This window comes from Hypanus sabinus, chromosome 3 (assembly GCF_030144855.1).
Source record: "Hypanus sabinus isolate sHypSab1 chromosome 3, sHypSab1.hap1, whole genome shotgun sequence".
NCBI classification, from domain to species: domain Eukaryota; kingdom Metazoa; phylum Chordata; class Chondrichthyes; order Myliobatiformes; family Dasyatidae; genus Hypanus; species Hypanus sabinus.
Genome location: NC_082708.1, coordinates 96,034,440 through 96,059,263, shown reverse-complemented (window position 1 = coordinate 96,059,263; position 24,824 = coordinate 96,034,440). Strand labels below are relative to the sequence as shown.

Here is a 24,824-nt window from a genome sequence, read left to right as displayed (position 1 = left end):
ATGATTCGCTTGTCCATTCATCCCTCCCCACTAATCTCCCTCTTGGCACTTATCTCCGCAAGTGTTACGTTTGCCCATCACCACTACTCAGGACGCCAAACAGTCCCTTCAGAGGAAGCAACACTTTTCCTGCAACTCCGTCGGGGTCGTCTATTGTATCCGATGCTCCCAATGAGACTTCCTCTACATTCGTGCGACTCTACATAGATTAGGGGACCGCTTTGTCGAGCACTCCATCCGCACTAAACTGGATTTCCTGGTTACCAACCACTTAAGTTCCAATCCCCACTCTCATTTCGACGTGTTAGTTCATTGTCCCTCATTGCAAGGGTCACAAAAACATAAACGTATGCACATTTTAACGCAACTTTAATAGAGTTGGCCGGATACTGTTGGTCTCCGTGCATGCATACTTGCATAGAGAGGATTCACCAGGTTAATTCCTGGGGTTAAGTTGTTGAGCAGATCCGGCCCACTTTAAATTTAGAAAACTTGGAGGCAATTTTGAGGAAGCCGCCTGGCAGCGTTGAACTAAAGTCTCACCAGGAGATGAGATGGTTTCTCTGAAAGCCGAAGAGCTGAAGACAACAAACCCGCACCAGCAGGTCGTGACCCCACGTGGCCGGAACGCGTCCCCGGGAGTGACGTCATCTCGTACAGGCATTGACGACGTTCATTAGCGGCGCTAAGATGGCGGCAGACGCGGAGGCGTTGCTGCGGATCAGGAATCGTTTCCGTCAGGAGACGCAGGTTGTGCCCTCCCAGGAGGCGACAGGTGAGCGGCGGGCTGGTGCAGAGTCTGGGGCCCCACGGATTCTGATCTCTGTTTCTCGCACCCCTCCCCACCCGACCAAACCTCTGCAGCCATCCTGTCCTCGTTCATTCACCCACATCCCTTACACTGGCACCTTGTCTCTCTTCCTCCTACACAAAACACACACGCCTACCTGTTCTTCAATCTTCACCTCACTACTTTCTGCCCCAAACACATCGACTGGCACCTGTACAATAGCTCCCCGCCCCTTCAATGGATCCATCCCTAACCAACCACGCCCCACCCACTGATCTGAGTCCGATCCTTTCTATTTCCCATACCGGGCGTTTGAGCGTATAAGATCATCTTCCACTTCACTGCGGCTTTCCTGTGTCTTGATTACTTGTATACATTTATTTTAAACTATTGTTCTGTCTCAACTCCATGAGTGGAAAATTACAAAGATTCACTACTCTTAAAATATTTCATCTCTGCCTTGAATGGGTAACCTCTTTGACTTTCTATCTAGATTTGATATTCTGTAACAATCAGGGTAGAATTTTGAGTATGGAAGTTGTTGAATCTCTAAGAACAAGTGATTATTATTAGTCTCAAAGTTTTTTGGGAGAGTATATCAATGAAAACCAAAGCTATTAAATTGGATTTCAGAAAGGCAAAGTTTGTGCAGATGCAGCAAAGACTTCAGAAGGTAAACTGGCAGAAACTGCTTGACATCGAGTCAGTTGAGGAACAATGGGGGTTGATTTAAAGAGGTACCTGTAATACACACAGGAAATCTTCATACACAAGGTCAGGAGAAGCAGTAAAGACTACATGGATGAATAAATTAATACATATAAATGATTGAAGAGAAGATGGCTAGGTAAGGAATACAGAAAAAAAACAGTAATGAGGTTAAGTGCAGGGCATATGTAAATATGAGAGGTATGGTCAAGAGGGAAACTGGGATTACCAAAAAGCAGGTTGAGAAGGATAAGGATATTGCTAAGATTGACCCTAAGAGATTTTTTCAATACTTCAATAGCAAAAGTCAAGGAGGAAGTTAATTATATCAGGAATAATAGTGTTAAATTATGCAGAGGAGGACACCGAGGATACCCTGAACTCATATTTTGCTAATGTATTCTCCTATGAAGATGTTAGTAATACGCCAGTAAGTGTAGAGAAAAATAAGGTTGTTTTAAGTGACTTAGAGATCTTAGAAAGTGAGGTGTTGCTTCAGCTGAAAGTTAATAAAACTCCAAGCCAGACAACAAGAATATTTGAAGAGGTCTGTGATTATATACAAAAGCCGCTAACGTGTACTTTTCAAAAGTCATTGAAGACTGGTGAAATCCCTAAGGACTGGAAATGGGCCTATGTTATCCTGGTGACTGCAGTGACCCTGGTAACTATAGACCAGTTTTGCAGGCAAGGTCATCGAAACAGTAATAAAAAATGAGATGGAAAAGCAGTTGATAAAAACAGGCATGTTAGCAGAAAGCCAGCATGGGTTCAGAAAGGTGAAATCATGTTTTACTAACATGCTGAAGTTTTATGAAGAAGCAACTAAAGTTTATGATAACAGTAGATTGGCTGATATCATTTACTTCCTTTACTTGGTTTTCAGAAGGCTTTTGACAAGGTACCCCCCCCCCCCCCCCCCCGGGTTAAGAAAATCAAGTTACAGAAGGTAGGGATTCAGGGTAAGGTGTGCGAATGGGTGGAAGGATTTGGGGGTTGATGTACCTGAACTGTTTTTGTTCTTTTGTTTTGCAGGGAGATGGGATTTGGGGGTTGATGACTGTGTTGCCTTTCTTTTTCTTTTCTTTCTTGGTTTCATGGCTATTTAGAGAATTGAAGAATTTCAGAGTCATTTACTTGGGTAATAAAAAAATAAACCTTTGAGAACTGGTTCAAAAACAGAAAACAACAAATTATGATGAGAGGATTATTTTCACAACTAGAAGATGTTAAAAGTGGGGTTCCAGAGGATCAGTTTTGGGGCTGCTGCTGTTTTAAATTTACATTAATGATTGGATAATCACATAACAAATAAACTAGTAGTTTACCGATGACACAAAATTAGGGGACAGGCTGATAATTGATTCAGGCAGCAGAATCAGTAGATATCTAGATACTTCATTGATCCTAAAGGAAATTACAGTGTCACAGTAGCATTACAAGTTCACAGATATACAAATATTAGAAGAGAAGTAAGGAAGAATTTAAAGAAGTCAGTAACCTTAAAAATAAGATGTACAAGACTTCCAAGTTCAAACTGTTAAGATGGTGGTGCAAGAAATATGTAATATACAGTAATGGGAGCACATCATACTGTAGAATAAGAAGTAATGTAGTATTGCACAGGGTGTCTGCAATAGCTGGGCCCGGATAACAAAGCTAAGCAGAGCTTAAACAGAGCACTGGTAAACAGAGGTTAATAATAATCTTAACAAGAGGGGGTCATTACTTCCCCAACTGTAGGTTGACTCATTATCGAGCCTCATGGCTGAGGGTAAGAATAACCTCATATAGTGCTTTTTGGAGCATCACAGTTGTCATAGGCTATTACTGAAAGTGCTCTCTGTTCAGCCAAAGTGGCATGTAGAGGGTGAGAAACATTGTCCAGAATTGCCGGGATTTTTGGAAGGGTCCTTTGTTCTACCACAGCCTCCAGAGTGTCCAGTTTGACTCCTATAATAAAATCAGCCTTTCTAATCAGTTTATTGAACCTGTTGGGATCAGCCCTGTTGATTCCATTGCCCCAGCACACCACTGCATAGAAGATTGTACTGGTGACAACAGACTGGTATCAAGGAGAGGCCTGCATACTGCAAAGGACCTCAGTCTCCTCAGGAAGCAGAGGTGACTCTGGTCCTCTTTGTACACAGCCTCTGTGTTGGATTCAGGTAGATCTAAATTAAATCCATATGTGGGGAGATATATGGCAGACAAAATTTAGGTAAACGTAAAGTATTACATCTAGGAAGTAGAAATATTAGATATAAATATACAATGGGGGTTCTTGAGTTAGAAAGGGTACTGTATGACAAGGATTTGAGTGTCCTAGTAGACTCATCATCATCAACGTCTAGACAATGCAGAGAAGCAATTACAAAGGCAAAAAGAATGTTGGACTATATAATGCACTCAGTGGAGTTCAAGTCAAGAGACGTTCTCCTTCAGCTGTGTAATGCATTTGAGAGGCCATACATAGAACATGGAAATCCACAGCACATTACAGGCTCTTCGATCCACAGTGTTGTGCTGACCATGTAACCTACTCTAGAAACTGCCTAAAATTTCCCTACTGCATAGCCCTCTGTTTTTCTCAGCTCCGTGTACCTATCTAAGAGTCTCTTAAGAGCCCTATTGTATCTGCCTCTACCACCATCACCTAGAAGAATTTACCTCAGACGTTCCCCTTGTACCTTATTCCAAGCACCATAAAACTATGCCCCTTCGTGTTAGCCATTTCAGCCCTGGGAAAAGCCTCTGGCTATCTGCACGATCAATACCCCTCATCACCTTAAACAGCTCTATCAGGTCACCTCTCATCCTCTTGTTCCAAGGAGAAAAGGGCAAGTTCACTCAACCCTTTTCTCATAAGACATGCTGTCCAATCCAGGCAACTTCCTTGTAAATCTCTGCACTCACTCTATAGTATCAACATTCTTTCCTGTAGTGAGGTGACTAGAACTGAACCCAATACTCCAAGTGGGATCTGACCACTTCACACTTATCTGGGTTGAACTCCATCTGCCACTTCTCAGCCCAGTTCTGCATCCTATCAATGTCCCACTGTAACCTTTGACAACATTCCAGACTATCCACAACACCCTTAACTTTTGTGTCATCAGCAAACTTACTAACCCACCCTTCTACTTCCTTATCCAGGTCATTTATAAAAATCATAAAGAGGAGTGGTCCCAGAACAGATCCCCACAGAACACATTGGTCACTGTCCTCCATGCAGAATTCAAACAATCGAGAAACACCTATTGCCTTCTGTGGTCAAGTCAATTCTGGATACACAAAGCAAAGTCTCCTGAGATCCCATGCTTTCTTACTTTCTGAATGAGCCTTGCATGGGGAACTTTATCAAATGCCTTACTGAAATCCATATTCACTACATCCACTGCTCTGCCTTCATTAATGTGTTTTACATTTTCAAAGAATTCAATCAGGTTCATAAGACATGACCTGCCCCTGACTAAGCCACACTTAGTCGGATTACATCTCTCCAAATGCTCATAAATCCTGCCTTTCAGGATCTTCTCCAACAACTTGCCCGCCACTGAAGAAAGACTCACTGGTCTATAATTTCCTAGATTATCTTTATTCCCTTTCTTGAACAAGAGAACGTTTGCAACCTTCAAATCCTCTAATACTTCTCCCATTCCTGTTGATGATGTAAAGATCAGAGACTCAGCAATCTCCTCCCTTGCTTCCCACAGTAGCCTGGGGTACATCTTGTCTGGTTCCGGCGACTTATTGAACTCAATACCATGTACGATTTTGGTTACCATATTGTGTGAGGGAGTTCAGTGACTAAACTCATTCCACGTCTGCAGTGTATGAGGTAGGAAGAAAGATTGAAAGAATTAAATCTTTTTAGCCTAAGCAGACGTAGAATAAGTGGAGACCTGATAGAAATCATTAAGGATATAAGTAAAGTGGATTCCAGCTGCTGCTTCAGAATTACTCATCATCAAGGACACGGGGCCATGGCTGGAGACTGGTTAAGGAGAGATTTCAGACGAATGTCAGGAAGCGATTCTTTACATAGAGAGTTGTGGACATATGGAACAAACTACCTGGTTATGTAGTTGAGAGTAGTATTTTAGAGACTTTCAAATCTAAACTCGATAGTTCTGTCAACACACAATGTGAAAAGGAATTTGGCAAGCTTTGTTGGACTGAATGGCCTGTTCTTGTCAAAAACTTTCTAATGTTCTAATACCCATCGGTTCTAGACAGCCTAACCAGGATAGCATCATCTTCACTATCAAATGGCCGGCTCCTGGTGACCTCTGCCTGTCTCACAGCAGTCCAGTTTGCTTATCTGAACTAATGTTATTCTGTGTTTTCTTCTGCATTGTGTTGTACCCTTTCAGCTAGCTACCATTTCCCCCCAGTGGTCTCCAAACCCTCCATTCACCAAGCATGTTTTATAACCGTCAGCTTTTTCCCTGGCATCCTGCGAAATTCCTGCATCACTGCCACCCTTCGCAGTTTTTGTTTTCAGCTTCTGCCACCCTGGTTGTGCAGTTTCTCTGACTAGCACTATAAATCATGTATCTTCAATTGTATGGAAATGCATTTGATTGGATTTTAAATTATTTAGATGTTTTTCAGTGGAAGGTGAAAAGGTCATGTCTTTCTGGTATTACACAGTTTTTAACTATGTTATTTGTTGATAAATAGATTTAGAAGATGAAGCAAAGAAGAAAGAAAAACCGCTTCCTCGATTTAATATACACTCCATATTCTGGATTTTATCTTCCATTGCAGTGACATACTATGTTGATTTTTTTTCTACAATTAAAACAGATTATCGAATAGAAGGGTAAATAATTTATTTTTCTTTTAGTGTTCCGGTCCAATTTGAAATTTCAAAAAAATGTAGGATGTAATTTTTTTGAAGATTCTCTTGCTTTCAAAGGTTTCAAAGGTACATTTAATGTCAGAGAAATATATACAATATGCATCCTGAAATGCTTTTTCTTCGCAAACCATCCATGAAAACAGAGGAGTGCCCCCAAAAAAATGTATGGCAGTTAAATGTTAGAACCCCAAAGACCCCCCAGCTCCCCTCCCTCCCGAGCATAAGCAGCAGCAAAGCAACAATCCCCCTCCCCCCACCAGCAAAAAAAAGCATCGGCACCCACCACTGAGTACTCAAGCATGCAGCAAAGACACAGACTTGTAGTACCCCAAAGACTGCTCATTCTCTCTCTCTCTCTCTCTTTCCCTCTCTCTCTCCCTCTCTCTCTCCCTCTCCCTCTCCCTCTCCCTCTCCCTCTCCCTCTCCCTCTCCCTCTCCCTCTCCCTCTCCCTCTCCCTCTCCCCCTCCCCCCCCTTTGTCTCCCCCTCTCTCCCCCCTTTGTCTCCCCCTCTCTCTCTCCCTAGTAAGGGAGAAAGAGATGTCTCCATTTCACAGTAAGAGGGGAGACATAACAAACAACTCACTGATTTACGATGTTAAAAGTCCGTTGACAACCTTAAGGAACCACCAGTGATGACAGGATGTAATTGTGTGAATTTAGGCTGAAATTGCCATCTTACATCAAATGTATTGGGGGTGTGGGGATATTTGTGAAAATATCCATAAAAGGTTATCCTGAGGATATCAGAGTTATCCTGATAAATGCCAGCTATTCTGTGTGGGATACTCTTCTTTCCCACCCAGATGTCTGTTAGCTTGGAATTAATTGCAACAAAATATACAGATATTGAACAACCTAGAAATATTAACGTTCTGTATCTCTTGCATTGATATCTTTATAGAAATTAATTTAAAAACTCTTATATTTTCAAATGAAGAGTATTTATAAACATTAAAATGCTTCAAACCATGTTCAGACTTACTGTGCTACCTATCATGTTCTCAGCATTTCTGTGGAGGTGGTGATTTCAGCCGTATCACTGATGCCAGTTCAGTGCGGTAATTTTTTGTTATATTGTAAGCTGAAGTTCAGTTGATAGCCTTATCTCCAACTTTCTAGTCTCTGGTCTCATGTTCATCTCTAGGACTTTAAAATCTGGGCAGAAGTACCAGTACAGCAACAACTGAAGTCATTCACTGCTCTGTCTCGTGCTGTTTTTTTGGATAAGCCATTATACTAGAGTTTCTCCTGCTTTCTCATATGGATGTAAAAGATCCTTGGCTGGTACTTTGAAGAATACCAGGAGAATTGTCCCTAATACCTTGGCCAATTTTTAACCATTAAATAGTCTTTGTGGAAACAAAGCAGTGGATAGTGAGCACAGAGGATAGAGGGGAACAGATGGGCATTATTTACTTGGATTTCCGGAAGGCATTCAATAAGGTGCCACATAAAAGACTTAGCCACAAAATAAGGATGCCTAGAGTTGGGGTTGATGTATTAGCATTGATAGAGGGTTGGTTAACTACTAGAAAGATGAGAATTGGGGTACATGGGTGTTATCCTGGTTGGCAATCAGTGGTGAGTGGTGTGCCGCAGGTGTTAATGCAGGGCCCGCAACTGTTTATAATATACATTAACAATCTGGAAGAGGGGACCGAGTGTAATGTATCTAAGTTTGCTGATAACACTAAATTGAAAGGAAAAGCAAATTGTGCAGAAGTTGTGGAGAGTCTGCAGAGAGATACAGATAGGTTAAGTGAGTGGGCAAGGGTCTGGCAGATGGAGTACAATGTTGGTAAATGTGAGGTCATCCACTTTGGAAGGAAAAATGAAAGGGAAGATTATTTAAATTGTAAAAAAAATTGCAGCATGCTGTTGAGCAGAAGGATTTGGGATTGCTTGTGCATGAATCACACGAAGTTGGTTTGAAGTGCATCAGGCTATCAAGAAGGCAAATGGAATATTGGCTTTCATAGCTAGAGGGATTGAACTTAAGAGCGGGGAGGTTATGCTGCAACTGTACAGGATACTGGTGAGGCCGCACCTGGAGTACTGTATGCAGTTCTGGTCTCTTTACTTGAGGAAAGATTTACTGGCTTTGGAGGTGGTGAGTATGAGGTTCACCAGGTTGATTCCTGAGATGAGGCCAAGAAGTGAGATTGAGTCACCTGGGACTGTACTCGCTGGAATTCAGAAGAATGAGAGCGTATCTTATAGAAACATAAAACATTATGAAAGGGATAGATAAGATAGAAAGTTGTTTCCACTGGTAGGGGACATAGCCTCACGATTTGGAGGGAGTAGATTTAGGACCGAGATGAGGCAGAATGGCTTTTCCCAGAGAGTGGTGAATCTGTGGAATTCTCTGCCCAATGAAGCAGTGGAGGCTACCTCAGTAAATATATTTAAGGTTGGATAGATTGTTGCTTTAAGGGTTATGGGGAAAGGCAGTTAGGTGGAGGTGAGTCCATGGCCAGTCAGCCATGATATTGAATGGTGGAGCAGGCTTGAGGAGCCAGATGGCCTACTCCTGCTCCTATTTCTGATGTTCTTATGAAACTTATTGTTTATAAATTGGCTTACTTAGGGTCCTAGAGTTGTACAGCTAGTCATTTGGTCCATCTCTATGCTGACCTTTAGCCACCTACATTCATTCCTTTTTTTCTTACTTACTTAAATGATTGTTGAAATGCCTGTAGTGATTATGTCTGATTCTATTACCACCTCTAACAGTGCTTTCCTGATATCATCCACAGGTGGATGTGGGGTGGACACTTACCTCTCGGATCCCTTTAAACCTCCTACCTTAAAACTATGCCTTTTATTATTGATACATCTATCATGGGAATAAACGATTTGATCTATGTACCTTATCAGTTCCTCTTATAATCTTCTATATTTATTTCAGTTCATCCTCAGTCTTTACTCCAAGGTAAAGGAGATCAGCCTATCCAATCTAGTCTACCCATAATCAAGTCCTCCAGTCCACGCAATGTTCTAGTGAATCTCCTCTGTATTCTCTCCAACACTGATAATAATGATGGAACTGCACACAATATTCCAAGTGCAACCTAACTGGTGTTTTGTAAAGTTCAACATAATGTCCCAATTCTTATATTTTATGCTTCAACTTGTGTTGCTATATGCCGTCTTCACCACCCTAGCCACCAATATTGCCACATTTGGAGAATTAATGGATTAAGATCCCAAGAGCTTTTGGTTCCATGAACGTTCCTTACTGCCATATCTGTGCTATCCATGTCCGACTTCCCAAAATAGATCGCCTCACTCTTATCAGGATTAAATTCCATCTGCCAGCACTGCACCCAACTTTCCAACCGCTCTGTATCTTGTACATAACTTCCCTCGCCATTCTAAACCCCATGAGTTTCCAAGTCATCTGCAAATTTACTATTTATGCCTCCTACATTCACAACAAACTTGTTCTATATATCACAAGCAGCAAGGTTCCAGCACCAATTCTTGTACACATTTAGTCAGAGGCTTCTAATCAGTTAAAGATACAGCTTGTCTTGGATCATATATGCCTTTACCTTCTTGAATAACCTAATGTGGGAGCTTGTCAAATGCCTTATTAAAGTTTATGTAGAGAACATCTACCACATTGCCTTCATTAATACATTTTGTTAGCCCTTTTAAAAAAAAAGCTTAATCAAATTAGTGAAATAGATTTTTTTCTCTGCACAGAGCCATGCTGAATACCCCCAATCAGATTATTTCAAATGTACCTCACTGACTGAAGTGTTTTAGGATATTCTGAAATAGATGTAAGTGATACTGCTTAAGTGCAAATCTTATCAATTGCTTGCCTCTGTGCCTATTTCCATTTATTTTATTTAGCCATACAGTGTGAGCAGGCCCTTGGAGCCACACCACCTCAGCAACTCCCTGACAAACCCAGTTAATCCTGGGACAATTTATAATGACCAGTTAACCTACCTGGTACATCTTTGGACTGCGAGAGGAAAACTGGAGCACCCAGGGAAAACCCACACATTTCATGAATGGTGCTGGAATTGAACTCTGGAATGCCCTGAGGTGTATTAGAATTGTACCGGCTGCTACATTACTGTGGTGCCAATGTTAGGAGAGAGAAATGCTGAACATTAAAATGAAAGAATGTTCCAAAAGCTGAAGCAGTTCATCTGTTTTTCTTTAGAATGCTGCCTGGCCTGAATTATTTTATTATTTACTTAAAATAAAGGAGTATAGCTGATAGTAGAAATGTGTTCCACTTATGATTGTCCTCAGGTAACAATACTGGGTAACTTCAGTTCTATTTCTCACATGGGCTTCAGGGATCACATGCTATGTCTGTAAGCTTTCATTGTGCAAACCACAAATCTATTGGTGAATGTAAATCCATTAATTGGATTTGGGTGATCCATTATTATGCACACAAAGCTGATATTTGTGGATCAGGAATTGTTAGGCTAGTGATGTTAATATTGTGCATAAAAATAAAACCTTATTCCAGTTGGCAAAACTTTGTGGCAAAGGATGATAGAGAGTAAGTGGAGAGGTCAGGAGTGTTCTTGGAATAAAAATATCAAATTTGAAACCCTGTTTATTTATAGTAGAATTTATTGCATAGTCATTGTGTATGGAAGTGCTTTGCATAATGTATCTATACAACAAAATTGAAGCTGTGTTTATTCAGCTCACAGCTTTTCTCTCTCTTTAAACCAGTCGATGGTTCCTTTTGGGCAGCTCACTACTGATAATTAGCTTGCTTATTGCTATCTACTGCATATTTTACCTGGAGTGGTACAAGGAGGTCAGAGAATATGAGCAGTATAATCCTACGCTGATTCCTTCTGCTACAGCTGCTTTTATTGCTGCATCAGTGTGGTAAGTATTTTCTTTAATTTGTCATTTTTAAAAGTAAGATGAGGTTGTGATAAATACTGATGCGACTAAATTAAGTGTAGTTTGGCAATACTGGAAAAAAGTAAATTTTTTTATATTGTGAATTAGAATTGGGATGTTTTAATCTTAGTGGGATAATTAAATGACAATATAAATATTTTCCTTGTGTTTTCTTCTCATTTTACTAACACGAGAAAGGAAACATAATTTCTCAGTTTCTGAAGTAAAACATAGCCTTCATTCTCAAGATTTGGATGTTATTAGCATTTAATATCCCGAAAGGCCTTTGAACTGAAGAAGCAACATTGGTGGGTCTGCCATCTTATATATCCTGGAGAGAAACTTTGCTTCCTTGAAGAACTTTAGTGAATTAGCCTGTTTTTAAAATCCTGGCTTATTTAATTACTTGAATTTAAATTCCACCAGCTAATATGGTAGAGTTTAAACTCCCTTCTCTGGAACACTGGCCCATAACTGAGATTACTACATTAATTTATCTGCCTTCTCTCAAAACACTGAGGTTTTACTGATAATACCATAATTTCAATTGTTCTAAGATATTGCACAATCTTAGTTAAGCAATGTAAATTATCTTTCCTGCCATTTTTATGTAAATTGAGTAATTTTTAAAATGATTTGACCAGAATAGTTGCACTCTTTTGTGCATTTGTGTATTTCTGTTAGCTTGATGGATTTTCATGAGTTAAGTCTCTTGTACTTATTTCTTCCTCATTGCTATGCTTTATTCATTATTTGGAGATCATATTGTGCAATAGAATACAACCGTGACATTTTTCCTCCTGTGAGTCCTAAGAGAAAAATCTGTCACTTAACTGCAAACAAATTTGCCTCTGCCACTTATCCCAAATTCTTAATTATCCTCACCCACGTCGTTTCCATTTCCCAGACATACATCCTCACCCCATCTTCCCACTGCCTTATCAGGGAAAGAGTTCCTCTTGTCCTTAACAACAATACTATGAGCCTCCGCATCTGGCACATCGTTCTGCGCAGCTTCTGCAATATTCAATGGGATCTTACCACCATATACATCTTGAACTCACCCCACTCTCCACTTCCTACAGGGATCTCTTTCGGCCATCCATTCCTCCCCACTACTCTCCCTCCTGGCACTTATCCCTACAAATGGAAGAAGTGCTACATCTGCCCATTTACCCCTTCCTCACCTCCATTCAGCACCCCAAACAGTCCTTCCAAAGTTTCAGGTCTTTTGTAACTGGTGCTCTTGATGGGACCTTCCTGATTCCAGGAATGAAAGGGTTACCATGTGAGGAACATCTGGCAGCTTTGGGCTGTATTCCCTGGAGTTCAGGAAAATGAGGGGGGATCTCATAGAAACATTTCAACGGTTAAAAGGCTGAACATATTAGATATGGCAAAGTTATTTCCCATAGTTGGGGATTCTAGGACAAGGTGGCATGACATCAGGATTGAAGAATGTCCATTTAGAAGGGAGATGTGGAAAAATTACTTTAGTGAGAGGGTGGTAAATCTGTGGAATTTGTTGCCATGAGCAGCTGTGGAGGCCAAGTCATTGGGTGCATTTAAGGCATAGATAGGTTCTTGGTTAGCCAGGGCATCAAAGGGTATGGGGAGAAGGCAGGGGAGTGGGGATGGCTGAAAGAATTGGATCAGCCTATGATTGAATGGGGGAACAAACTGAATGGCCTTCTTTGCTCGTATATCTTATGGTCTTATACGTAAGTGAGACCTGACATACATTGGGGGATAGCTTTGTGAGGCATTTTTGCTGCATCTGCAACAAACGGGGTTTCCTGGTTGCCAACCATTTTAATTCCCAATCCTCATTCCCATTCCAACATGTTGGTCCATGGCTTCTCCTGCTGCCGCTATGAAGCCACCGAGGAGCCTCCAACCGGAGCAGCAATTTTTTTTAACTTCTGATAATTCTTCCCCCTCCTCTTCCATTTCTTAGTCTGCCTTCTTCTCCTTCTACCACTTCTCCTTCTCACTTTTTCCCTGGGATCCCTCCTTCCTTTTCTTTCTCCCATGGTACACTCTCCTCTCCTATCAGATTCCTTCTTCAGCCTATTTCTACCTTTTCTCCTATTGCCTCCCAGCTTCTCACTTCATCCTGCCTTTCCCACCCACCTGGCTTCACCTAACACCTTTCAGCTTGTACTCCTTTCCTTCCCCGCCCCCCCGGCCACCTTATTGTGGCTTTTTCTCTATTCCTTACCAGTCCTGATGAAGGGTCTCAGTCTGAAACATCGACTGTTTATTCTCTCCATGGATGATGTTTAACCTGCTGAGTTCCTTCATCGTTTTATTTATGTTACTCTGGATTTCTAGCCACTGTGGGATCTCGTGTTTATATTGAGTACTTGAAGAAAAAAAATCATTTACTATTAAAGTTAATATGCAACTACGACAAAATAATTCCTGCGACTCTTAAGAGCAAAATCTATCTCCTAACAAATTATTTTATCATTCAGGATATCAATTGTTAGCTGAGTGACTATTCAAAATATGAAGATATTTTATCTGCAATTTGAGAAGGATAAGGGCAGCTCGGAGATGTCAGTGTTGTAGTTGAACAGGGGAAACAATGGAGCCATGAGGGAGGAGCTGGCCAAAGTTGACTGGACGGATAGCCTAGCAGAAAAGACAGTGGAACAGCAATGGCAGGTATTCTTGGGAATAATGCACAAGGTGCAAAATCAGTTCATCCCCCAGAGAAGGAAGGATTCAAAGGGGGGAAAGGGGCCACAGTGGTTGACAAAGGAAGTCAGAGATTGTATAGCATTAAAAAAAAAAGGAAATATGATAGAGCTAACATGAGTGGGAGGACAGATGATTGGGAAGTTTTTAAGGAACAACAGAACTTAACTAAAAAGGCAACACAGGGAGAAAAAAATGAGGTACGATCGCAAGCTAGCCAGGAATATAAAGGAAGATAGCAAAAGCTTTTTTAGGTATGTGAAGAGAAAGAAGATAGTTAGGAACAATGTTGGGCCCTTGAAGAATGAATTGGGTGAAATTGTTATGGGAAACAGAGAAATGGCAGAAGAATTTAATGAGTACTTTAGATCTGTTTTCACTAAGGAAGACACAAGCAATCTCCCAGATGTATGGATGGGCCAAAGACATAGGGTAACAGAGAAAATGAAACAGATTGACATTAGGAAGGAAACGGTGATGAGTAGACTGATGGGACTGAAGGCTGACAAATCCCCAGGTCCGGATGGTCTGCACCCTAGGGTACTAAAGGAGGTGGCCCTGGAAATTGCGGATGCATTGGTAATCATTTTCCAATGTTCCTTAGATTCAGGATCAGTTCCTGAGGATTGGAGAATGGCTAATGTTATCCCACTTTTTAAAAAAGGAGGGAGGGAGAAAACAGAGAACTATCAACCTGTCAGCCTGACATCGGTGGTGGAGAAGATGCTAGACTCCATTATTAAGGATGAAATAGTGGCATATCTAGATAGCAGTGATAGGATTGGGCCGAGCCAGCATGGATTTACCAAGGGTAAATCATGCTTGACTAATCTGTTGGAGTTTTTCGAGGATGTAACCAGGAAGTTAGACAGGGGAGATCCAGTGGATGTAGTGTACCTTGATTTTCAGAAGGCATTTGGTAAGGTCCCACATAGGAGATTGGTGGATAAAATCAAAACTCAGGGCATCGGGGGGAAGACATTGACATGGATAGAAAACTGGTTGGCAGATAGAAAGCAAAGGGTAGCGGTGAATGGGTGTTTTTCGGAATGGCAGGTGGTGACCAGTGGGGTGCCACAGGGCTCGGTATTGGGACCACAGCTGTTTACAATTTACGTCAACGATTTAGTTGAAGGCATTGAGAATAACATCAGTAAATTTGCTGATACTAAGCTGGGTGGCAGTGTGACATGTGATGAGGATGTTAGGAGAATTCAGGGTGACGGATAGGCTGGGTAAGTGGGCAGATACTTGGCAGATGACGTTTAATGTGAATAAGTGTGAGGTTATCCACTTTGGGAGTAAGAACAGGAAGGCAGATTATTATCTGAACAGTGTAGAGTTAGGTAAGGGAGAAATACAAAGAGATCTAGGAGTCCTTGTTCATCAGTCACTGAAGGTGAATAAGCAAGTGAAGAAGGTTAATGGAATTATTACAAAGGGAATTGAGTACAAGAGCAAGGAAATCCTCTTGCATTTGTACAGAGCCCTGGTGAGACCACACCTGGAGTACTGTGTACAGTTTTGGTCTCCAGGGTTAAGGAAGGACATCCTGGCTATAGAGGAAGTGCAGCGTAGATTCACGAGGTTAATTCTTGGGATTTCTGGACTGTCTTACGCAGAGAGGTTAGAGAGACTGGGCTTGTACACACTGGAATTAAGGAGATTGAGAGGGGATCTGATTGAAACATATAAGATTATTAAGGGATTGGACAAGATAGAGGCAGGAAATATGTTCCAAAAGTCCAGTACCAGAGGGCATGGTTTGAGAATAAGGGGTAGGTCATTTAGGACAGAGTTAAGGAAAAACTTCTTCTCCCAGAGAGTTGTGAGGCTCTGGAATGCACTGCCTGGGAAGGTAGTGGAGGCCAATTCTCTGGATGCTTTCAAGAAGGAGCTAGATATCTTACGGATAGGGGAATCAAGGGATATGGGGACAAGGCAGGAACCTGGTATTGATAGTAGATGATCAGCCATGATCTCAAAATGGCAGTGCAGGCTCGAAGAGCCGAATGATCTACTTCTGCACCTATTGTCTATTGTATTTTGTAACTGTCCCAAGTGTTGCAGAGTTCACAGGGATAATAATCATATCCACAGTTGTAAAACACAAATTATGATCTACTTCCCAAATCTTTCCCATATTATTTTTTTTCCATTACTGTTTTGGAATCTAACATTAAATATAGTTCCATCACTTATGAGGGAGGGTAAAATTCCAAATTATAAAATGGGGGGAAAATTTTCTTTATTTTAATTTCTGCCCATCACGTATTAACCCTCCAAGCCATTGGAAAAATATTTATTTAATCTACTTATCTCTTCTGATACCTAATCATCTCATGCCCTGATCTGCTGTAAGGAGAATAGGAGAATAATCAGTCGTACACAACAGAAACATTGAATACTGATGACTCACCTAGACTAAACCCATTTTCCAGCCTTCTAAATCTGCAGCAATTTAGAGTCACAAGATACTGTAGATGCTAGATCTTGAGCAACATGCACAAAATGCTGGAGGAAGTCATCAAATCAGGTAGCATCTCAGGAAGGAAATTGAAGTACCACTTGGTCAAACACCTTTGCTCTGTCTGCTGCAACAGACAGGATCTCCTGATGGCTTCCTATTCCCACACCATTGTTTCTGTCCATGGTCGTCTCTACTGTCACAATGAGGCCAAATGCAAGACAGAAGTATGTTCCATCTGAGTAGTCTCCAACATTGAAAGGTCTACCTTCCAGTAACTACTCCTCTCTGTTCCCACTACCCCACCACCTTTGTTTCCTCATTCTGGTGCCCCTCTCACATCTTTCTCATCTCTAACCCCACCTTCATGTCCTGCCCACCAGCTTTCTCTGGTTCCCCACCTCTTTCTCTTTATTCCTTTTTCTTCAGCCCTTTACCTTTCTACCTATCACCTCCCAGTTTCCAACATCATCCTCTCCCCAACATACACACCCACCTTCCCCTTCACCTATCACTTACCAGCTTGACTCCTCCTCCTTCCCCCCACCTTCTTATTCTGGCTTCTTCCCCCCCCCCTCCTGTTCTGATCCTGATGAAAGGTGTTAGTCTAGAATGTGGTCTGTTTATTTCCTTCCATAGATGTTGCCTGGCATACTGAATTCCTCCAATATTTTGTGTGTGTTGCTACAGCAAGTTAAGTCTGTTCTAGATAAATAATAAGTGTTGTGAGAGTACCTGTCTTCACTGCCCATCAGGTTGTGAACTTCTGAATCTAACTACTCTCGGGTGAAAAACTGCTTCTCGGAACCCTTCTGAAACTCTTGCCTCTTACTTTAAACATATACCCTTTCATTTTGTACATCTCTAAAATTTCTTAATATCTGCTATAGGTATACCCCTCAGTTTTTACCTCAGTGAGGTTCAGACTCTTGTGCTGTAAGAAATACAACCCTCCCAGCCACCCTGATAAATGTTCCATTCCAGGCACATCTGATGAATCTCTTCTGCACTCTCTCAACTGCAATCTCATCATTCTTATTGTGTGGTAACCAGAAATTCACAAAGTTCTCTAATATGTTATAAATTTTACTGTATCGTCCCTGCTGGTAAATTTTTACAGTATGCTAATGAAGGCAAGTATGGCACTTGACTTTCCTACCTATGCTGCCACCTTAAAGATCCATGATGATGATGACATCGGCTCAGGCCTGAGAGGCCAGCGTCAGGCATTTTCATGCCTTACAGGGTGCGGAACGAAAGACCGTGTGGTGGGCCACTCCTCACACAGACATTTTGCAGTATTTTTCTTTATTTTACGGAGTCGAGTTGTGAGCAACACTCAACCCGGCACGGATGGAAAGCGTACTCGGGAATGGCCCAACTGGATTCGAACCCAGGAACCTCCATTCCAGAGTCCAGTGCTGATGTCACTGCGCCACCAGCCGATAAAGACCCTTAGTCTGGTACATGAAGGTCTTGCCATTCCTTAATGCACCATAGGACCATACCAATGCTTCTCTCTTGCTAATTCTCCAAAAAATGCATCACCTCACACTCAACAGGAATTAAAATCTGTCATTGTTCTTCCCGTCTTACCAACTTTTAAATATTATTGAACATGTATGCTTACTATAAGCTTCAATTACTCTCACTATTCCAATTTCTGTGCTATTAACAAACTTACTAATCATACGTCCTAAAGTCATAAACATTATGCGGCATTGCAAAATTACGCAGCAAACAGTTGCAGAATTGATTCCTCTGGTACACCACTGGTCATAGGCTTCCAATCATAGAAACAACCTTCATTACCACTACCTGTTCCTATTACCAAGCCAGTTTTGGATGCAATTTACCTACATGTCTTGGATCCAATGGACTGGACCATTCTCCCATGTAGGACCTTGTCAGGCCTTTTTGAAATCCATGTAGATTACATCAACGCCACTGACTTTGATATATTTTATTACCTCTATGAAACCTTAACTCAAGCTGGTTAGACAGGATGTCCTACTAGCAAAGCTTTCAGTCTGTCTTTGATTAATCCCTGTCTTTCCAACCATTCATTAATCCTGTCTAAATTTCTGTATCACTCCAGCACAAGCCTGTGATTATCTATCATAACCCCACTCCCCTTCTTGAATAAGGCTATCACATTTTCTGTCATTTACTCATCTAGTGTTTCATCTGTGACCAGCTGAAAATTGAAAAATCTTTGCCAGAGCCCAAATAATCTCTTCCCTAGCGTCCCATTTAATTGCTATTTCCCTCTCCTTCATCCTGGTAAGCTTTTTTTCACCCTCCTCAATGCCTTCATGTTCTGTCAAAAGTATTGCAGCAACTCTAGGACAAATTATTCCCTGGCTGGAGCATAGATTGTTGTAGAAGATGTAGAAAAACAGTTAACTGTCCACTTCAATGACACACCACTCACCTATCTGCCTGAACTATGAAATGTCATCAACCAAAATATCTTCAATCTCCCTCACCCCTCACAGATGATCAGTCTCAGTGCTGTTACACCAGAATTACAAGCTCTGATATAAACTGGAAAGACTGATTATCTGAAATTGCTGAATTCGTTGGTGAGCCTGGAAGCCTGTGGCTCAATATTGAGAAATTTCAGATAACTAGCCATTCCAGTTTTTGTCAGAATGGTGAATGCTGGCGTGCTCAGCAGTTTGGATGCTGCTTGTGGGCAGTGTGAGGAGATTGGTGTTGACTCCATTCCTCCTGTAATCCACAACCAGCCCCTTTGTTTTTGCATAGGAACAGGCCTTTTGACCCACCAAGTTTGCACTGATGATTCCAGTATAATTCATCAACCTGGGTCAGTTTTTCTCTCTGTGCATACATCCTGACCTGTATTTTCAGCACTTTCCGGTTTTATTTCTATCATTTTTGTGGCTATGCTACCTTTCTAATTGTTCAATTTAGATTATAGAACTTAGGATAGTAGAATTTGAATGAATTTGAATTTTGAATAAATTGACTTTATTCCTTCTATCCTTCATATACATGAGGAGTGAAAATCTTTACGTTACGCCTCTGTCTAAATGTACAATCATAGTAATTTATAATAAATAGAACAGTCATTTTAACATAGAATACACTCAAATTAGTGTGAGTTAATCATCTGATGCCCTGATGGAAGAAGCTGACCCGGAACTTGTTAGTCCTGACTTTTATGCTGCGATAACGCTTCACAGATAATCGTAGCTGGAAAAGATTGTAGTTGGGGTGACTTAGGTTCCCAATGATCCTACAGGCCCTTTTTACACACCTGTCTTTGTAAATATCCTGAATCATGGGAAGTTCACAACTACAGATATGCTGGGCTGTCTGCACCACTCTCTGCAGAGTCCTGTGATTAAGGGAGGTACAATTCCCATACCAGGCAGTGATGCAGCCAGTCAGGATGCTCTCAGTTGTGCCCCTGTGAAAAGTTCTTAGGATTTGGGGGGCCGTACCAAACTTCCTCAACCCTCTGAGGTGAAAGAGATGCTGTTGTGCCTTTTTCACCACACAGCTGTTGTGTACAGAACACGTGAGGTCCTCGGTGATGTGGATGCCGAGGAACTTGAAGCTATTTATCCTCTCAACCCCAGATCCATTGATGTCAATAGGGGTTAGCCCATCTCCATTCCTCCTGCAATCCACAACCAGTTCCTTTGTTTTTGTGCAGGAACAGAACTTCTGGCCCACCAAGTTTGGACTGATAATTCCAGTATAATTAATCTCTTCTGTCTGGTCTGTATCCCTCTATCTCCTGCCCATTCAAGTCTATAAATAGCTCTAATCACGTCCCCTGGCAGCATGTTTCAGGTTCCCCTGAGTTTAAAAACAAAAACAATTTACCTTGCAGTTCCTCTTCTGAACATCCCCTTCCCACCTTCACCTCCCCTCTTTTCTCCCCACTCCCTTATGGTTGATGACATATCACATATCCATTTGGCTATCTACACTGTCAATCCCTTTCATAAATATATATACTTCTCTCAGCCTATGATCCAGGGAAAATCTAATAATTCAGATGGTCCAAACCATGAAACTTCAGTGTGAACCTCTTCTGCACTCTCTTTAAAGCCTATGTGTCCTGTGCTGTGGTGACCAGAGCTGCACAATATAACAAATGTGAAGTTTTATAAACCACTAAATCATTTCCTGATTTACACATACAAAATGCTGAAGGAACTCCGCAGTTTAGGCAGCATCTATGGAGAGGAATAAGTAGTTGATGATTTGGAGGGCACCCTTCCATAGACTGTTTATTTCTCTCCATAGATGCTGACTGACCTAACGTGTTCCTTCAGCAATTTTGTGTGTTCTGGATTTCCAGCATCTGCAGAGACTGTTGTGTTTGTGGTTTCCTGACTCTTATTTAATACCATGATAGATGATGGTAAGCATGCTATTTGCCTATTTTACCACCCCATCCACTTGTGTTTCCACTTGCAGGATTATGGATTTGCAACCACAGTTCCTCTGTACATCCACACTCCTAAGGGTCCTGCCATTTGCTGTATATATTTCTATCTTGCATTTGTTGTCTTAATATGCAACACTTCATACTTTTCCAGATTAACCACTATCTGTCATTTCATCACCTTTTCTGCCTTGATTCTTTTGAAAGAATCTGTGTCACCTCACAATTGGATGTTGCATTTTGCGCGTTCACACGCAATACCAATTTTATTATGTCTAAACTGTAAACATATTGAAATGACTGAAATGAGACTATGTTTACACAATTGGGCACCCAATAAGTCTATAAACTATCTATTGAAGTTGTGCTTTTTTTTTTACAGCTTTAACGTTGCATTGTGGCCAGTGTGGTCTTTCTTTACTCCTTTCATTCTCTTCACTCAATTTATGGGCCTTGTAATGTTAGTATCGCTCCTGGGATAATGCTCTGCAGGTAATGTTCCATTATGCCGACTTTTATATTTAATAATGCATTTAGCACTAGTTTTTACATCTACTTATTTTAGATTTGAAAATTGCTGCAATTATTGATCAGCTAAATTATCAATAATCCCACTTGTAGGACATTTGTTCTCAACATTTGGTGCCTCGGTAAATGTAGATAAATTTTAAACATCCATGGCTCTTGCTTTAATTCCCAACCAATAACCACAGCTAGAGAGGGTTTACCTGTTGGAGTGGAGAGGATGGAAATCATTTGGAGGACCACATAATTTAAAAGTTTGTCTGCCAAAGTCACACGGTGAATAAATATTTCAGAGAACCCATAGGAACCATATCTTGGCAAGTTATTGTATCTAGAAAGGAGAGGTGGTGAAAAACATTTATGAATAAAAGCATTCATTTGGGTCAGTTAAAGAATGTTTTTGGAATCCAGTAAACTTTACTAGGCTAGTGGAAGATTTTCTTATGCTAAGTGATTTCTCTATTTATTCTAGTTTTATGTTCGGCAGTAAAATATTTTGGATTTACTTAAACAGTTTATTACTCATTTCTAAATCCTCACGCTGATTTCTGATTGAAATAAAATAGTTGTCCACCTGATTTTCTGACTTTGCTATCCTGATTCGTAGTAAACCATCAATGTAGCTTGTACTTCCACTTATTTATTGAAAACCTTCAAACCTTCTTATTTCATAAAGTTGAAAAGACAACACTTGCAGGCTGCCCCCAGCACATCCTTAAATTGTGAACGCAAATGATGCATTTCAGTATTCAGTATGTTTCCATGTACATATGATAAATAAATGAATCTGGAAAAAAAAGTAAGTACACCAATGGTGATAAAAACAAAATTCAAGGCAATAATTTCTTGTGTTATGTGTAATTTTGGCTGTATTTCCACTTTCTTCCCAACAACTTTCTTGGCTATGTTGTTCCCACTGTGTCATTTATTGTAATCTAGTAGGAAGAACAAGTTATAGAACCATAGAACATTACAGCACAGAAACAGGCCTTTTGGCCCTTTTTGGCTCTGCCGAACCATTTTTCAGCCTAGTCCCACTGACCTGCACCTGGGCCATATCCCTCCAAACTCCTCTCATCCATATAGCTGTCCAAGTTTTTCCTAAATGTTAAAAGTGAGCCCGCATTCACCACTTTATCTGGCAGCTCATTCCACACTCCCACCGCTCTCTGCGTGAAGAAGCCCCCCCTAATGTTCCCTTTAAACTTTTCCCCCTTCACCCTTAACCCATAACCTCTGTTTTTTGTCTCCCCTGGCCTCAGTGGAAAAAGCCTGCTTGCATTCACTCTGTCTATACCCATCATAATTTTATATATCTCTATCAAATCACCCCTCATTCTCCTACGCTCCAGGGAATAAAGTCCTAACCTATTCAACCTTTCGCTGTAAACTCAGTTTCTCAAGTCCTGGCAACATCCTGGTAAACCTTCTCTGCACTCTTTCAACCTTATTAATATCCTTCCTGTAATTAGGTGACCAAAACTGCACACAATACTCCAAATTCAGTCTCACCAATGTCTTATACAACCTCACCATTACATTCCAACTCTTATACTCAATACTTTGATTTATAAAGGCCAATGTACCAAAAGCTCTCTTTACAACCCTATCTACTTGTGACGCCACTTTTAGGGAATTATGTATCTGTACTCCCAGATCCCTCTGTTCTACTGCACTCTTCAGTGTCCTACCATTTACCTTGTATGTTCTACCTTGGTTTGACCTTCCGAAGTGCAATACCTCACACTTGTCTGTATTAAACTCCATCTGCCATTTTTCAGCCTATTCCTCCAACTGGTCCAAATCCCTCTGCAAATTTTGAAAACCTTCCTCACTGTCCACTACACCTCCAATCTTTGTATCATCAGCAAATTTGCTGATCCAATTTGCCACATTATCATCCAGATCATTGATATAGATGACAAATAACAATGGACCCAGCACTGATGCCTGTGGCACACCGTTAGTCACAGGTCTCCACTCAGAGTAACAATCCTCCACTACCACTCTCTGACTTCTTCCATTGAGCCAATGTCTAATCCAATTTACTACCTCTCCATGTGTACCTAGCGATTGAATCTTCCTATCTAACCTCCCATGCGGGACCTTGTCAAAGGCCTTACTGAAGTCCATGTATACAACATCCACTGCCTTCCCTTCATCCACTTTCCTGGTAACTTCCTGGAAAAACTCTTAATAGATTGGTTAAACATGACCTACCATGCACAAAGCCATGCTGACTTTTTCTAATAAATCCCTGTCTATCCAAATACTTGTAGATCCTATCTCTTAGTATTCCTTTCAATAATTTACCTACTACTAAGTTGAACTAGTTAAACTGATTAACTATTTGAAGCAATACAAGAGCAGGCCACTAGTCTTTTCATATATTGCTCTGTCTTTTCCTCTGGACTTCCTTTCCCATCTCATCTTCAGGAACTGTTCAAAGAACTGATCATGCAAACTAGATGTTTTAACTGTCAACAGCATTTAATCAGCTCTACTTCTAATTCGGGTTATTATATCTGCATCACAGTTATTAACTTTTCACAAAATTAGCAGACAGGTAACCTTTCAAATAGAATCCTTCGGTGAACATTTTCACATTTCCTTATTTAAGTAGGATTAGAGAAAGTGACCTTAATTATAGTATAGTCACTGTGATTGTCCGGTTATATCATGGGATAAATATTTTAAATGCATACAAATGTGCATAATTATTTTACCAAGTCGTATTTTTCATTTCTTCTCATTTCAGAGTTCAGTTTGGTGTGTCCTGCAAATAAAAGTGTTCTTTCCTGACTCTGGGGTTGTCAAGTTCAGTGAGTTAAACTTGCATTTAAAAAAATAAGCATGTATAATTTATTCTTGAACTATAATTAGATTGTGGAACTAAACTATTTTTATAAAAGCTAAAGGAAATTACATTTATGTAGTTCTGTGAATAGTGTAATTAAAGAATTTAATAAAATTTGCAAAATGTGATCTTCCAACATGATTTTGGAACTCCCTGAAACTGCAGCTGATGTTCCCTTACTCATGGACTGCCAAGAAAATTTGCAAATATCTTTGTCAGTCATTCCCAAAAGATCCAAACTATTTTCTAATTGGTTCACTGCTTTCCTTGACCTGTTAAGTATAACCTGATTCCATTGTTCTGCAAATGCCCTTTTCATTCACTAGGTTAGTATTGTTTCAGTTCTTCATGGGATATGTGCATCCAAGCTACTTATGAAATAAAGACCAGGTTATAAAAGTTATCCCTTTAGAAATTTTGCACCAACTTGGAAGAAAACAAAAAGCAGAGGAAATCAGTGCTCAGGTTGTTTGTTGTTTAACTTAAAATTGTATACTACAAATTTAAATGTGCTTTAATTAGATTGAGATTGCTGTAACTTCTAAGTTAATTCTATGGAAATTTCATAAAACCTCTTGAACAAAGGA

The 24,824-nt window shown here is 40.6% G+C and overlaps 1 protein-coding gene and 1 long non-coding RNA gene across 2 annotated transcripts in view; one reads left to right on the top strand and one right to left on the bottom strand.

Moving 5' to 3' along the window:
* Positions 1–656, bottom strand: part of LOC132391530 (uncharacterized) — a 5,977-nt gene extending 5,321 nt beyond the window's left edge. Inside the window, exon 1 of the long non-coding RNA XR_009511257.1 lies at positions 544–656. This is a non-coding gene — a long non-coding RNA (uncharacterized LOC132391530). The remainder of the gene's footprint in view (positions 1–543) is intronic.
* Positions 554–24,824, top strand: tmem128 (transmembrane protein 128). Its single transcript, XM_059964838.1, has 5 exons — positions 554–775; positions 6,185–6,326; positions 11,080–11,241; positions 21,238–21,347; positions 24,139–24,824. The coding sequence occupies exons 1-4, from the start codon at positions 691–693 to the stop codon at positions 21,335–21,337; spliced, it is 489 nt and encodes a 162-aa protein (XP_059820821.1). The 5' UTR covers positions 554–690; the 3' UTR covers positions 21,338–21,347; positions 24,139–24,824.

Excerpts from the sequence above, each read along its gene's own strand:
- tmem128 (XM_059964838.1), top strand. The coding sequence starts at position 691 with ATGGCGGCAGACGCGGAGGCGTTGCTGCGGATCAGGAATCGTTTCCGT. Across the intron at positions 776-6,184 it reads GCCCTCCCAGGAGGCGACAG|ATTTAGAAGATGAAGCAAAG; the intron begins GTGAGCGGCGGG and ends GTTGATAAATAG. Across the intron at positions 11,242-21,237 it reads TTTATTGCTGCATCAGTGTG|CTTTAACGTTGCATTGTGGC; the intron begins GTAAGTATTTTC and ends TTTTTTTTACAG.